Genomic DNA, 13,689 nt, shown 5'->3' with positions numbered 1-13,689 from the left:
CTGGGATTACAGGCGTGAGCTAACATGCCCAGCCTAGAATGGAAAATTTTATATACATGCACACACATGGCCACACACAAACATATTTGTATGTATATGATACTGTGATATAATAAATACAGAATTGATACTGGAACAACACAGGGTTGAACTCTGAGAGTCTCCTTAGATGTGGATTCTTCTGCCTCTGCCACCCCTGAGATGGCAAGACCAGCCCCTCCTCTTCCACTTCCTCCTCAGCCTATTCAATGTAAGGACAATGAGGATGAAGACTTCTATGAAGATGATTTCCACTTCATGAATAGTAAGTGTACTTCCTGTTTCTTATGATTTTCTTAATATTTTCTTCTCTCTAGATTTCTCTACATTATTGTAAGAATATAGTATATAGTACTTATAATGTACAAAATAAGTATTAATTGGCTGTTTGTAAAGTTTTTGGGTAGTCAAAAGTTATATGTGGATTTTAGACTGTGCAGGGGTTAGCACTCCTAACCCACATGTCTTTCAAGGGTAAACGGTATGTTTTGGTCTTTTTGTCCGTGTCCTGGCACAGAGCTCCTAAAACCCTTGTAATTTTCTAAGTGATAAGAGCAATAGGAGCAACTTGTATTGTAATATTTGGTATTTTGTCCTTGGTTCATGAAGCATTTGCATGTCTTACAACAAATCCTTCAACCATGCCTGAGTTTGTATTAGTGAGGTGAGTTTTGCAAAGCCTTTAAATAACCACAGAATAAGGGCTGGTTGCCAAGGGAATCAACCATGTGATTAGAGGGTTAGAACTTTCAGCCCTGCCTCTCGACCTCTGGAGAAGGGAGGACTGGAGGCTGAATTAATCACCAGAGGCCAATCATTTATTAATAATCAATCATGTCTATGCAATGAATCCGCCATCAAAAATCACTAATGAAAAGGGTTTTTGGAGCTACTGCGTGGTGAACAAGCACACATCTGTGTGCTGGAAGGGTGGTGCATTCCAGACTCCACAAGGACAGAAACTCCTGTGCTCAGGACCCTTCCAGACCTTGCCCTATGTACGCCTTCATCTGACTGTGCATCTGTGTCCTTTAATATATCCTTTGCAATAAATAACGTAATCGTAAGCAAATTATCTCCTCAGTTTTGTGAGCTGTTCTAGCAAATTATTGAACTTGAGGAGGGGAATGTGGGAATTTCCAATTTGGACCTAAGTTGTGTGTAATCTGAGGACCCACAATTTGTGATTGGCATCTGCAGTTGGGGGGCAGTCTTGTGGGACTGAGCCCTTTGTCTGTGGGATCTGAACTAACTCTAGACAAATAGTGTCAGAATTGAGTTAAATTTTAGAGCACTCAGTCAGTGTGCACTGGGGAATTAGATAATTTGTTGGCGTGGAAAACCCCATGTATTTCGTGTCAGAAGTGTTGTGTGTGAGACAGTATAATAGAAAAAACAGTGATTTTTTTCCTTTATAATTAATGATAAAAATTGTGTAACAAGTGAATGTAGAAAGGATAGACTTTGTATTCAATGGTGTTAAAAAATCTGACTCATTCTATGGAGAAAAATAATACTGGATCTTTACTTAAGGCAATATTACAAAGGTGGCTTCACATAGGTTAAAGATCTGAATATAAAAACAATAACAAATCAAAACAATGTCCCCAGAGACCCTCACTGAGGATACTTCAGAGAGGTAGGAGAACTACAAATGTACAGTCATAGGAGCTAAGAGAGGAGAGTTTTAAGAAGGGGACTGATATGGTTTGGCTGTGTCCCCACCCACATTTCATCTTGAATTCCCACATGTTGTGGGAGGGACTGGTGGGAGGTAATTGAATCATGGGGACAGGTTTATCCTGTGCTGTTCTCGTGATAGGAAGTCTCACGAGATCTGATGGTTATTACAAGGGAGAGTTTTCCTGCACAATCTCTCTTCTCTTGTCTGTCACCATGTGAGAAGTGCCTTTCACCTTCTGCCATGATTGTGAGGCTTCTCCAGTCACGTGGAATTGTAAGTCCAATAAACCCCTTTCTTTGGTAAATTGCCCCGTCTTGGGTATATCCTTACCAGCAGTGTGAAAACAGACTAATACAGGGACATTACCTGTTAAAAGAATTTCAGTGAGTACACGAGCTAATGAGGAACTGACAAATTGAGCTATTAGGACATCATGTTTGATTGCTTCAGAATATAGCGAGGCACCGTTTACCACAGATATACCTAAAGGATTATCTGCAGCATGCCGTGAAGTTTAAAATCCATAACTTGATCTCCACATTCATTCATAGCACTTGCTCTGTATTCCTCTCTTCCTGCAGGTCAGTGTAGGCCCTGAGTGGTGGATACTGTTGTCACCTAGACTGACCCCTGGGTACTCAGGCTTACCAATGATTTGAATTCTTAGAAGTTTATTTGGATTGTATTAGTTTCCCATTGCTGCTATAATAAATTATTGCAAACTTAGTGTTTTAAAACAATACACACTTAGTGGCTGAAAACAACACCCCCTTAAAGTCCTGGAAGCCAGACATCCAAAATGAGTCTTATAGGGGCTTAAATCAAGGTGTCGGCAGGGCTGGTTTCTGGAGGCTCTGAGGGGATAACCTATTTCCTTGACTTTTTCAGCTTCTAATGGCCTCTAGGCTTTTGCTTATGGCCTATTCCTCCATCTTCAAAGCACGTGACTCCAATCTCTGCTTCCATCATCACATCATCTTTTCCTCTTCTGCGTCATATCTCCCTTTACTTGCATCTTACAAGGACATTTTGATTGCACTTAGGGCCCCCCAGATAATGCAAGATAACCTCCCCTTCTCAAGATCCTTAATCACATTTTCAAAGTCCCTTTTGCCATATAAGGTAACATTCACAGGTTCCAGAGATTAGGATGTAGAAATATTTGGGGGTCCATTATTTAGCCTACCACAGGGATAGAAATCAGAAATCAGGAGTAGAAGACAAAAGAGTAAGCATAGCTCATGGAGGATTTTGTTTCAGTGTTCATGGTTTTAGGGATCTAGTGGTGGAGGTTGGGTGTGGGGAGCCCCTTCATTGCAATGAGGACACAGCCCCTGCAGCTCTCTCTGGGATCTTAGGCCAATGTAGAATTTGGTGTGGGAAATAAAACAGTTCATGCTGGTTGGTCTTGATTCTGGATCTTGATCAGATGATCCTCTGCAAGTTCCTAAGCTCCATTAGAAGACGTTACAGAAGTTTCTGTCACAGCACAGTGTCACTCTCAACAGGCCTCTTTTGGAGTACTCCTCTTCCTGGCACTTATACTTACACATATGTGTTGAGTACATATGTTTGTCTCCTAAAAATGAAGAAGCCTGTTATAAATGCTGGAGGAGATTGCCTTAATAGTGACTTACTAAAACTCACCACCAAGAGGAGTAGCACTTAACACTGGGTCTCCTTCCTTGGCTCCTGGGTTCATGTTCCCAATTGCCACTGTGATTGGCTCTGGATACCAAACCCTACACAGTGCGAAGTTGAAAATTATCCCTTCTTGCCCCCTCTTTTATTCCTTGCCTTACCTCCTAGCAGGACTAAATGATATTGAGTTCTTTATTCCAGGCACTAGCAAGAGTGATGGTTCTTTGCAGGCGTTTTTGGAGTCTTCATGAGCCCCACTTACCCCTGAAATAGGCTGTTGTTGAACATAACTCATTTTCTTTTGCAATGCAAGTGCCTCGGCCTGCCATACACTTCCATCCTTCTGTGTATATGCAGGTATTACACTTCAGACCCATAACTGCAGGGTGGAGAGAATAGAATATTCAGGCTGGATCGTGGGACAATGGGAAAGTGAGTTTTCAGCATCAGTAAGAGGTTGCGTATTGACTGTACTGTCCACTCACTCCATTAGCTGGTATTTGTGGAATTCTTGATTAATTTAGCTTTGTAAGTTAAGCTAGGAGGTGGACAAAAAAGATAAGACACAGTCTCTGTGACCTGAATAGGGTCCATTTATATTTGAAGGCAAGATAAACATGTGAAATAATAAAAGAACAGCAAAGATAATATATAGTCAACCAGATAAATCCTGCGATGCAGATTAAGAGTATAGCAACAGGCAGATTACTGTGGGCTGGAAAAATAGGGGAATACTTTAGCTAAAGACTTGAGCGGGCTCTTGAGATGTAGGTTAAACTTGGGTAGGTGGGGGCAGGGGATGGGCAGAGAAGGTGTTCCAGATAGGTAGTCATAATGAGGGAGAACACAGAGGTAGGAATGAAAATGACATGTTTAGAGTGGACTGACTGAGATTACACCCTCTGATAGCTCCATCTGGCTTGGTCTGGCCTTTCTCTTTTTTTCAGGGAATAACTGCAACCAGGCAGAGAGACTGATTTGGGAGTCCCTGTGACCAGGAAGTAAGAGGAGAGGAGATGCAGGGTAGGGAGATGACATTGGAACCTATGGGTAATTTAGATTTAAGAACTAAGTGATAGTGATGATGGGGGAAGAAAGTAGAGTATATCAATCTTCATCTCAGACGTTCCAAGGTTATAGAATCAGAACTTATATGGAGCCCAGGAGAACTTGAGTGCTATTGATTTATGTCCAATTTTGGGAATGGTCTTGTGGCATCTCTTCATTCTGAATTCCATTCTCACTATTCCATCAAGACTATCTTTTTGCTAACAACCTCTTAATGATAAATCCAGTTGCCTTTGCGTAACCCTAAAGTTTATTCATTTTCCCTTCACTTAACAATGTTGAATTAAAGTGGTAAGTGTGAACATCCTTCTCTTTTCCTCTTATTTAGCGGGAAAGGATGATGTTAGTTGCTGATTTTTGAGCATTTTCCACATTCTGGACATTTTTTAGGTGCTGGGAATGCAAAGATAAACAAATGTTTACATATATGCTGGAGACACAGGCATTAAACAATCCCTCCAAATAAGTACAATTGTATTATAATATCAAGAAATAGTTAAACATGCAATGAGAGCATTTAAGAGGGAAGAACTAATGTATTTTAGAGAGCCAAGAAAGGTTTCTGTGGGGAGTGGGCTGTAAGGTGAGCCTGATGATAAATAAGAGTCAGCCATGTAAGTGGGTGGTGTGGTGTGGGCAGAGTGAAGAACATTTCAGGCAGAGGGAATAGCAATGAAAAGAAGCTTGTCTGCTGAGGAACAAAAATGCTAAGGTAACTGGGGCACAGAATGGAGTGGTTTGTGCTATGAGACACGGCTGGGTAGGTGAGCAGAGATTCAACTTCCTGAGCCCTCCTAGGCCAAAGACATGAGTATGGTTTTTGATCCATGAGCAATGGGAATTTATTGAAAATTTTAAGCAAGGAAGTAATCTGATCCTATTTACATTTATCTAGCAGGTCAATATGGGACTTAAAAGGGGCAAACAGAAAACAATTTTATTCTTCTGCCCACTACCCATTTGAGTATTCTTTCTAAAGCTAGTTCTCCTAGTCCTGCAGGTAATTTCAGGCAAGGCTGCTAACTTGTCTATGTACTTTTAGAAAAAAAAAAAAAAAAGTCTTGCCATCACTTTTGGGCAAAAGAATAATTTGGGTTCAGTAATTTATGCATCGAGTCCCATGCAATAATAATAAAGTAGCTCTATTTCATTAAAAGCCCACGTTTCTCACCAGCAACCCGCTCTCCCTGCATGCATGCCCATGCACGCCCACCCACACGCACACACATGCACAGACACATAGCTCAGGCTTGCTTAGGTGTTTGTAATGGGCAGGAGAGGGTGGCTTTGACTTTTTCTCTATTTCTCTTCTTGGTTTTCTCCTACTCACCTCTGGCTTATGAGTGATAGTTTCTGACCCATTTCAGTTGGTGAGAGGGAGGGGGACAGGTAAAGGACAGGAAAGATTTCATCGGACTGGCTCTGGTGCCATCATCTTTTGTCCATGGTACTTACTTAAAACCCAGTCTCTCGGACTTTGTGTTTAATAAAAGCTGACTCATTTTCTTGAGCCAGGAGAACTAATTTTCTTAAGTTCCTTGAGTCAGGGGAACATTTGTGGGTTCTTCAGGATTTCGCCAGCAAAAATATTCAAGCCCACTGCTGTATCGTGGGTGGTGTATTTCCTGCAGCTGGTGGTTATATTTTCTCTCAGCTGTAAGAAGCTAGTGGGCCACACCTTGCTAAAATACCTTGTTCCTCCAGACAGTCCTCTTGGATAGAACTTTAAACAGCTCAAGACTGAGTTGCTTGATATGGCATGGCCCAGATCAGATCCAGGGGAATGTGTGCATATCCTCCCTGCTTGTATGTAATGCAGCTCAGCTGTCTCTCAGTTCCACCATTTCAGGGCTGTAGCCTCAGGCTCCCTCTCACTTTTAGGTTCCTCAAGCCCACTGTACCTTCCAAACACCAGAGGACACTATCAATTTCTCCCTGAAGCAACTTTCATGAGGCTTCTCTCTCTCACTGGAGTTGGAGCAGGCTGCGCAGTACACTGATAATGCCCTTTGAATAATTGTCTCTTTGATCTTTAATCTCTGAGTATTTCCAACTTCAACATTTTAAAAATACATTATTTAAAAATAGATAATACGTTGATGTCACTAAATAGTAAGTAATAGAAAAAGAATGTTATGTAAAGTTGATCTCCCACTCTTGCCAGCTAGTTATCCAGTTTTCATCTGCCAAATAAAGGAAACCAGTTTTATTCATTTCTTTTGTATCTTTTAGATTGATTTTCAGTATATTCAAGCAAATATAAATATGCACATGTATCTTTTTAACCCCTTTTCATAATTGGTGGTATACTATACATACTCTGCACTTTGATTTTTTGAATAATGTATACTAAATGTATCATGTTCCATTGTAGTGTACCATGCTTTAATTAACCAGTCTCTTAAGAGAATTTAAGTTATTTGCATTTTTTGATATTATTTGCTGCAATAGATAATGCTGAACATATTTCATTTGTGTCGGAGTATATCTGTGACATAATTTCATACCAGCAGAATTGCTGGATTAAAAAGTAAACACTTTCTTAATTTTGATAGGTATTGCCGAATTGCCTGCCAGAGGAGATGTAACTATTTATTCTCTTGTTATCAATGCTTGGAAAATTCTTGTCTCACCACAATTGTAATACTTAAGTATTTTACGAAACTCCTGGATGTTGCCAATCTGATAGGTCTAAAATGGTATTTCAGTGTTCTTTTAATTTGCATTTTTCTTAGTATGAGTGAGATTGAGCACTTTTTATATGTTTAATAACCATTTTAATTTTCTTTTGTGTGAACTGTCTACATACTTTGCCCATTTTTCTATTAGGTTGTTGGCCTTTTTCTTTTTGATTTTTTTGAAGGAGGCATTACATATCAGGGATATGAGCCATTTGTTTGTGATGTGAGTTACATTTTTTATTTTTGCCATGAGGAATATTTTGATTTTCATGTGTCAAATTTGTCAGTTTTTCTTTTAAGAGCTCTGGATTTTGAGTCATAGTTAGAAAGGCCTTTCTGATTTCTAAGCTTGTAACTAAACAGATTATGTCATATTTTCTTATAATTCTTTTATGGTTTATTATTTCTTACTAAGTGTCAAAAGGTAGCAAAATAGAAATATAAGGTAGAAATATAATCATATTTGAATCACATTTGATAGGTAGAAAGCATAGGAATCGTTCACTAATTTTTAGTGAGTGTTAAGGAAGAGGGAGATTTCAAGGGTGAGTTTCAAGTGTAAAAGGTGTTTATTGATGAAAGACTAAAGCTCAGAATAGAAATCTGGCTAGGATATAAAACTGGGCATTTTCAGCATGTAGATTGTAATTGAAGCCGTGGAAGTGGATAAGTTGATATAGAAGAGGGCCTGACTGGATAGCATAAAGCCTTGAGGTATCCCAGTGTTTAATGATCAGTTAGAATAAAGAATCCTATGAAATACACTGAGAAGTAGCCAGAGGAAAGGAAAACTAGGAGAGTGTAGGAGAGAATAAAGGAGAAAAGTGTATTAAGAAAGTAAGGGACCAAAATGAGATAAGTATGGATGAAAAGTCAATTAATATGAAATCAGAAATTTGCTGTCCTGTTTCCCTGCAATCAGTACATTTTCTTCTGGATTAGTATGTTGTATATGATCTCTCTGACATCCTGAAACTCAGATTGTACTGAGTCTTTAGGTCTGAGCTGGAGCATGCGAGTGAGACTTGGAGAGTACAGGTTTAGAGAACAGCACCCCTAAGTTGCCTCCCTCCACCCGCATTGTTCAAACTTACCCTCTTTGAGGTAAAGAAAAGATAAGCTCACGAGGAGCAGTGTGTTCATTTTCCTCATTGGATGCTTGTTCGGGCGACAGAAGGTGTGCTGAGTGAGGTATTGGAAAGGACAGCCACTAGCTTGCTTTATAAAGCTTAGATGTTTGATCACAGCCAGTAAATAGAAAGGAGGGAGGAGTCCCTGATAAAGGCATGAGGCAGAACTGTCCTTTCCCCACTCCTTTCTCTTAAGGAGCCATAAGTCTGTACTAATGTGGAAAGTTCAGGCTGGTGAGCAGTGTCAGGGAATGCTTCTGGCTAAAGTTGAATTAGATTTCCACCCCTGACTCTTCATCCTCCCTCTGCCTTCCCTGCCCTGTATCTGTCTTCTCCCCACTTTTTTTTTTTAAGAGACAAAGTCTCACTCTGTTGCCCAAGCTGGAGTGCAGGGGCTCATTGCAGCCTCAAACTTTTGGGTTTAAGCAATCCTCCTGCTTCAATCTCCAGTGTAGCTGGGACTACAGTCTCTACTCACCCTTTTTTCTCTGTGTGTCTGCATGTGTGTGTGAGTGTGACTGATATGGTTTGAATCTTTGTCCCCTCCAAATCTCATGCTGAAATGTAATCCATAGCACGATGGGAGCTGTTTGGGTCATGGGGGCAGATCCCTCATGAATTGCTTGGTGACATCCTCATTGTAATGAGTGAGTTCTTGCTCTTGTAGTTCAAGTGAGAGCTGGTTGTTTAAAAGTGTGGAACCTCCCCTTCCCTTCTCTCTCTTGTTCCCTTCTCTCTCTTGCTCCCATTCTTGCCATGTAATACACCAACTCCTTTTTTGCCTTTCACCATGATTGCAAACTCCCTGAGGCCCTCACCAGGAGCAGATGCCAGCACCATGCCTCCTGTTCAGCCTGCAGAACTGTGAGCCAATTAAATCTCTCTTCTTTACTAATTACCTAGTAATTAGTCTCTGGTATTTCTTTATAGCAATGCAAAAATTCACTAACAGAAAATCGATACAAGTGGGGTGTTGCTATAAAGATACCTGAAAATGTTGAAGAAGCTTGGGAACTGGGTAATGGTCAGAGGTTGGAAGAGTTTGGAGGGCTTAGAAGACAGGAAAATGGGGGAATGTTGGAATTTCTTAGAGACTTGTTACGTGGTTGTGACCAAAATACTGATAGATATATGGATAGTAAAGGTCAGGCTGAGGAGATCTCAGATAAAAATGAGGAAGCTATTTGGAACTGGAGCAAAGGTCACCTTTGCTATGCCTTAGCAAAGAACTTGGCTGCATTGTATCCATGCCCTGGGAATTTGTGGAAGATTGAACTTAAGAATGATGACCTAGGGTATCTGGCAGAAGAAATTTCTAAGCAGTAAAGTGTTCAGGATGTGATATGGCTGCTTCTAACAGCCCACAGTTATGTATGGGAGGAAAGAAATAACTTAAAGTTGGAACTTATATTTAAAAGATAAGTAGAGGCTGGGTGCAGTGGCTCAAGCCTGTAATCCCTGCACTTTGGAGGCCAAGAAGGGTGGATCACAAGGTCAAGAGATTGACACCATTCTGGTCAATATGGTGAAACCCCGTCTCTACTAAAAATACAAAAATTAGCTGGGTGTGGTGGTGCATGCCTGTAGTTCCAGCTCCTTGGGAGGCTGAAGCAGGAGAATCGCTTGAACCCAGGAGGTGGAGGTTGCAGTGAGCTGAGATCACACCACTGCACTCCAGCCTGGTGACAGAGCAAAACTCAGTCAAAAAAAAAAAAAAAAAAAAAGTAGAGCATAAAAATTTGGAAAATTCACATGTGGCAAAGAAGGAATGAATGTTTTCAGGAGAGGAATTCAAGTGGCCTATGGAGGAACTACTTGCCAGATATATTTGCATGACTAAAAGGGAGCCAAGAGCTATTATCCAATAATACATTATTACATAATAATACCTTTTATTGGATAATAGCTCTTGGCTAATAAAATCCAAGACAATGGGAAAAAGGCCATGAAGGCATTTCAGAAATCTTCAAGGCAGCTCCTCCTATCACAAGCTCAGAGGCCTAGGAGGAAAGAATGTTTTCAGGGGCCAGGCCCAGGGCCCTTCCGCCCTGTGCAGCCTTGGAACACTGCTCTCACACCCTGGCCACTCCAGCTCCAGCTTCAGCTCAAAGGGGCTCAGGTACAGCTTGGACCATTGCTCTGAAGGGTGCAAGCAATAAGCTTTGGCAGCTTCCACATGGTGCTAAGCCTGCAGGTGTGCAGAATGCAAGATTGAAGGAGGCTTGGCAGCTTCCACCTCAATTTCAGAGGATGTATGGAAAAGCCTGGGTGCTCAGGAAGAAGCCTGCTTCAAGGGTACAGCCCCCACAGAGGGGCTCTACTAGGACAGTGCCAAGAGAAAATGTGGTATTGGAGCCCCCACAAGAGTCTCGACTGGGGAGCAGGCTAGTGGAGCTGTGGAAAGGGGCCACCACCCTCCAGATCCCAGAATGGTAGAGCCACTGGCAGCTTGCATCTTGAACCTGGAAAAGCCACAGTTACTCAACTCCAATCTGTGAGAATAGCCACAGAGTCTGCACCCTGCACAACCATAGAGGCAGAGCTTCCCAAAGCCTTAGAAACCCACCTCTGACACCAGCATGCCCAGGATGTGGACATGGATCCAAGGGAGATTATTCTGGAACTTTAAGATTTAATGACTGCCTTGCTGGATTTCAGACTTGGATGGGCCTCTTGTCCTTTTCTTTTGGCTGATTTTTCCCTTTTGGAATGGGAATGTTTACTCAATGCCTCTACTACCATTGTATCTTGGAAGTAAATAGCTTGTGTTTGATTTTATAAGCTCATAGGTTGAAGGAAATTGCTTTGAGAATCAGATGAGACTTTGGACTTTAGATTTTTGAGTGATGCTGGAACAAATTAACACTTTGGGAAACTGGTGTGGGAATAGATGATTGTATTTTACAATGTGAGAAGGACATGAGATTTGAGGGACCAGGGACAGAATGATATGGTTTGGATGTTTGTCCCTTACAAATGTCATGTTGAAGTGTGATTCCCGATGTTAGAGGTGGGGCCTGGTAGGAGGCGTTGGGTCATGGGAGAGGATCCCTCATGAATGGCTTGATGTTGACCTTGTGGTAATAAGTGAATACTTACTCTGTGAGTTCATGTGAGGCCCGGTTGTTTAAGAGAGCCTGGAACCTCCCCTCCCTTTCTCCAGCTCCCTCTCTTGCCCTGTGATGTGCTGGCTCCCCCTTTGCCTTCTTCCATGATCATAAGCTTTCCGAGGCTTCTCCAGAAGTGGATGCTGGCACTATGTTTCATTACAGCCTGCAGAACCATGAGCCAAAATAAAAGCTCTTTTCTTTATAAATTAACTAGCCTCAGGTATTTCTTTATGGCAATGCAAAATGGCCTAATACAGCAATACTATCAGATTTCTGGTTCCCTAGAAATTTCTTATGCATACTAAGTGAAAGAATGTCTATTCGTCATTAGGACAATGACTTATAAAATGGGATGACATATGAATCTCAGAATTCAAAGATTTCTAGAGAGTTTTATGTAATATGTAGGTATACTGATACAGCTTACTCCAATACTGAAAAATTTTTCCCCAGTTTAAGGCTTGGGCAAGGGTTGTTTTTTTCTTTCTCTTTTTCTTTGAGACAGAGTTTCGCTCTTTTTGCTCAGGCTGGAGTGAAGTGGTGCGATCTTGACTCACTGCAACTTCCACCCACCAGGTTCAAGCGATTTTCCTGCCTCAGCCTCCTCAGTAGCTGGGATTATAGGTGCCTGCCACCACACCCAGCTAATTTTTGTATTGTTAGTACAGACGGGGTTTCGTCATGTTGGCCAGGCTTGTCTCGAACACCTGACCTCAGGTGATCCACCCGCCTCGGCCTCCCAAAGTGCTAGGATTACAGGCATGAGCCACCACGCCCAGCCAAGGGTTGTTTTTTCTCCTAAGCATCCACACCAGAATTCCCCTAGACTTCTAACTTCCAGCATTGTCATCTTCACTCCTTGGAAACCTTGAATATTTCCTATGCCTGGGTGCTGGGAATATCTAGATAGGGTCTTGGAGGTTCCCAGGGAATCTCTTGGAGATTAGAAGTTTAGGGATGCAGGAAGAGATGCAAGAAGGGCTTCTCCAGAGATGTTTTGGGTGAGGTCCTTCTTGGGATCTCTGTGCATTTTCTGGATATTTTCTTAACGTTAGCTCTTCTAGTATTACAGCTAGAACTATGTCTCAACTATTCTCAGGTATGTCTCAAATAATGTCCTTGCTGTTTACTCTTTAGGGAAACAGTCCGTTTCTAACCTCATCCCATATCCCTCAATTTTATTTAGAAAAATCCTTCTGGAATAAGATTTCTTGATTTTTGCCCCTTAAACATCTCAGTCTTCTTGGTAAAATGTAATCCTTTCAACTGCTGTCTCCAAGGTCACTCCTACCCCCTCCTCGTTCCAGTTATGGCCGTTATCTCATTGTTCTCCTTGCCCAGGTGCCCTTGTCTGTGTGTGGCACCAGCTGGATGAAGCCTTGACATCCACCCTAGTAACAGGTCTGGATTTCATTTCAAAATAACCGTCATTAAGATCTTCCCTGTTTCCACCTCAGCCATGTCCTTCTTCTTGGGTATTTGGTACTTGACACTTTCTAGGATCTTAATATGGATTACCTACCTTTCCTCCTTTCATATCCTTTATTTTACAGAAACCCCGTGAGATGTGTACAATTGTCTCATTTTTACAGATGAGATAATAAGCTCAGAATGGTTCAGATAGTAAGCTCAAGGCCACACAGCTAGCAGGTAGCAGAGGGTTTGAACCCATGACAGTGTATAGCAAACTTATATTTGAGATAAAAGGAGATATCCTTTCTAGGAGTCATCACTGAGGTGGATGAGTGTGCTTTTTGCTATATTTCCCAACCTTTGGAGTCCTTTGTTATTGATTTCCTGTAACTGCACCATAGTAAATGAGAAATTCAATTCTGTAATCTTTGGCTTAAGTGCTATGTATTAGTTTGCTATTGCTACTATAAATAAATCAGACATTTAGCGGTTTAAAACAACACAAATTTATTCTCCTAAAGTATTGGAGGACAGAAGTCTGATGGGGCTAAAAGCAAAGTATCAACAGAGTTGGTTCTTTCTGTAGGCTCTGAACAGATAATCTGTTTCCTTGACTTTTTCAGCTTCTAGTGGCCGCCTGTATTCCTTGGCTTATTGCCCGTTCCTCCATCTTCAAAGCATATCACTCCAATCTCTGCTTTCATCATCACATTGCCTATTTTTCTTCCATAATCAAATTCTCTACTTCCTTCTTATAAGGACATTTGTGATTGCATTTAGGGCCACTGAGATAATGCAAGATAACCTCCCCAACTCAAGATTCTTAAATTAATCAGAACTTCAGAGCCCTTTTTGTATATAAGGTAACATTCACAGGTTTCAGAAATTAAGATGTAAAAATCCTTGGGGGTCATTATTTAGCC

The 13,689-nt window shown here is 41.3% G+C and overlaps 1 protein-coding gene across 1 annotated transcript; it reads right to left on the bottom strand.

Moving 5' to 3' along the window:
• Positions 1-1,538: 1,538 nt before the first annotated feature.
• On the bottom strand, positions 1,539-8,303 carry PATE4 (prostate and testis expressed 4). Its single transcript, XM_023208585.1, has 3 exons — positions 8,208-8,303; positions 3,627-3,743; positions 1,539-3,302 (listed from the first exon to the last, which is right to left on the bottom strand). The coding sequence occupies exons 1-3, from the start codon at positions 8,263-8,265 to the stop codon at positions 3,181-3,183; spliced, it is 297 nt and encodes a 98-aa protein (XP_023064353.1). The 5' UTR covers positions 8,266-8,303; the 3' UTR covers positions 1,539-3,180.
• Between the last annotated feature and the right edge of the window lie 5,386 nt (positions 8,304-13,689).

Source organism: Piliocolobus tephrosceles, chromosome 13 (genome assembly GCF_002776525.5).
Source record: "Piliocolobus tephrosceles isolate RC106 chromosome 13, ASM277652v3, whole genome shotgun sequence".
Lineage (NCBI taxonomy): Eukaryota > Metazoa > Chordata > Mammalia > Primates > Cercopithecidae > Piliocolobus > Piliocolobus tephrosceles.
This window is presented reverse-complemented; position numbering and strand designations above follow the sequence as displayed.

What these genes read in the sequence shown, in the direction of transcription:
- PATE4 (XM_023208585.1), bottom strand. Translation starts at nt 8,265, where the DNA reads ATGAGGAAAATGAACACACTGCTCCTCGTGAGCTTATCTTTTCTTTAC. An exon ending in TTTTCTTTACCTCAAAGAGG is followed by an intron (nt 3,744 to 8,207) that starts GTAAGTTTGAAC and finishes TCCACCCTGCAG; the next exon opens with TTATGGGTCTGAAGTGTAAT. An exon ending in AACAACAGCCTATTTCAGGG is followed by an intron (nt 3,303 to 3,626) that starts GTAAGTGGGGCT and finishes CTTCATTTTTAG; the next exon opens with GAGACAAACATATGTACTCA.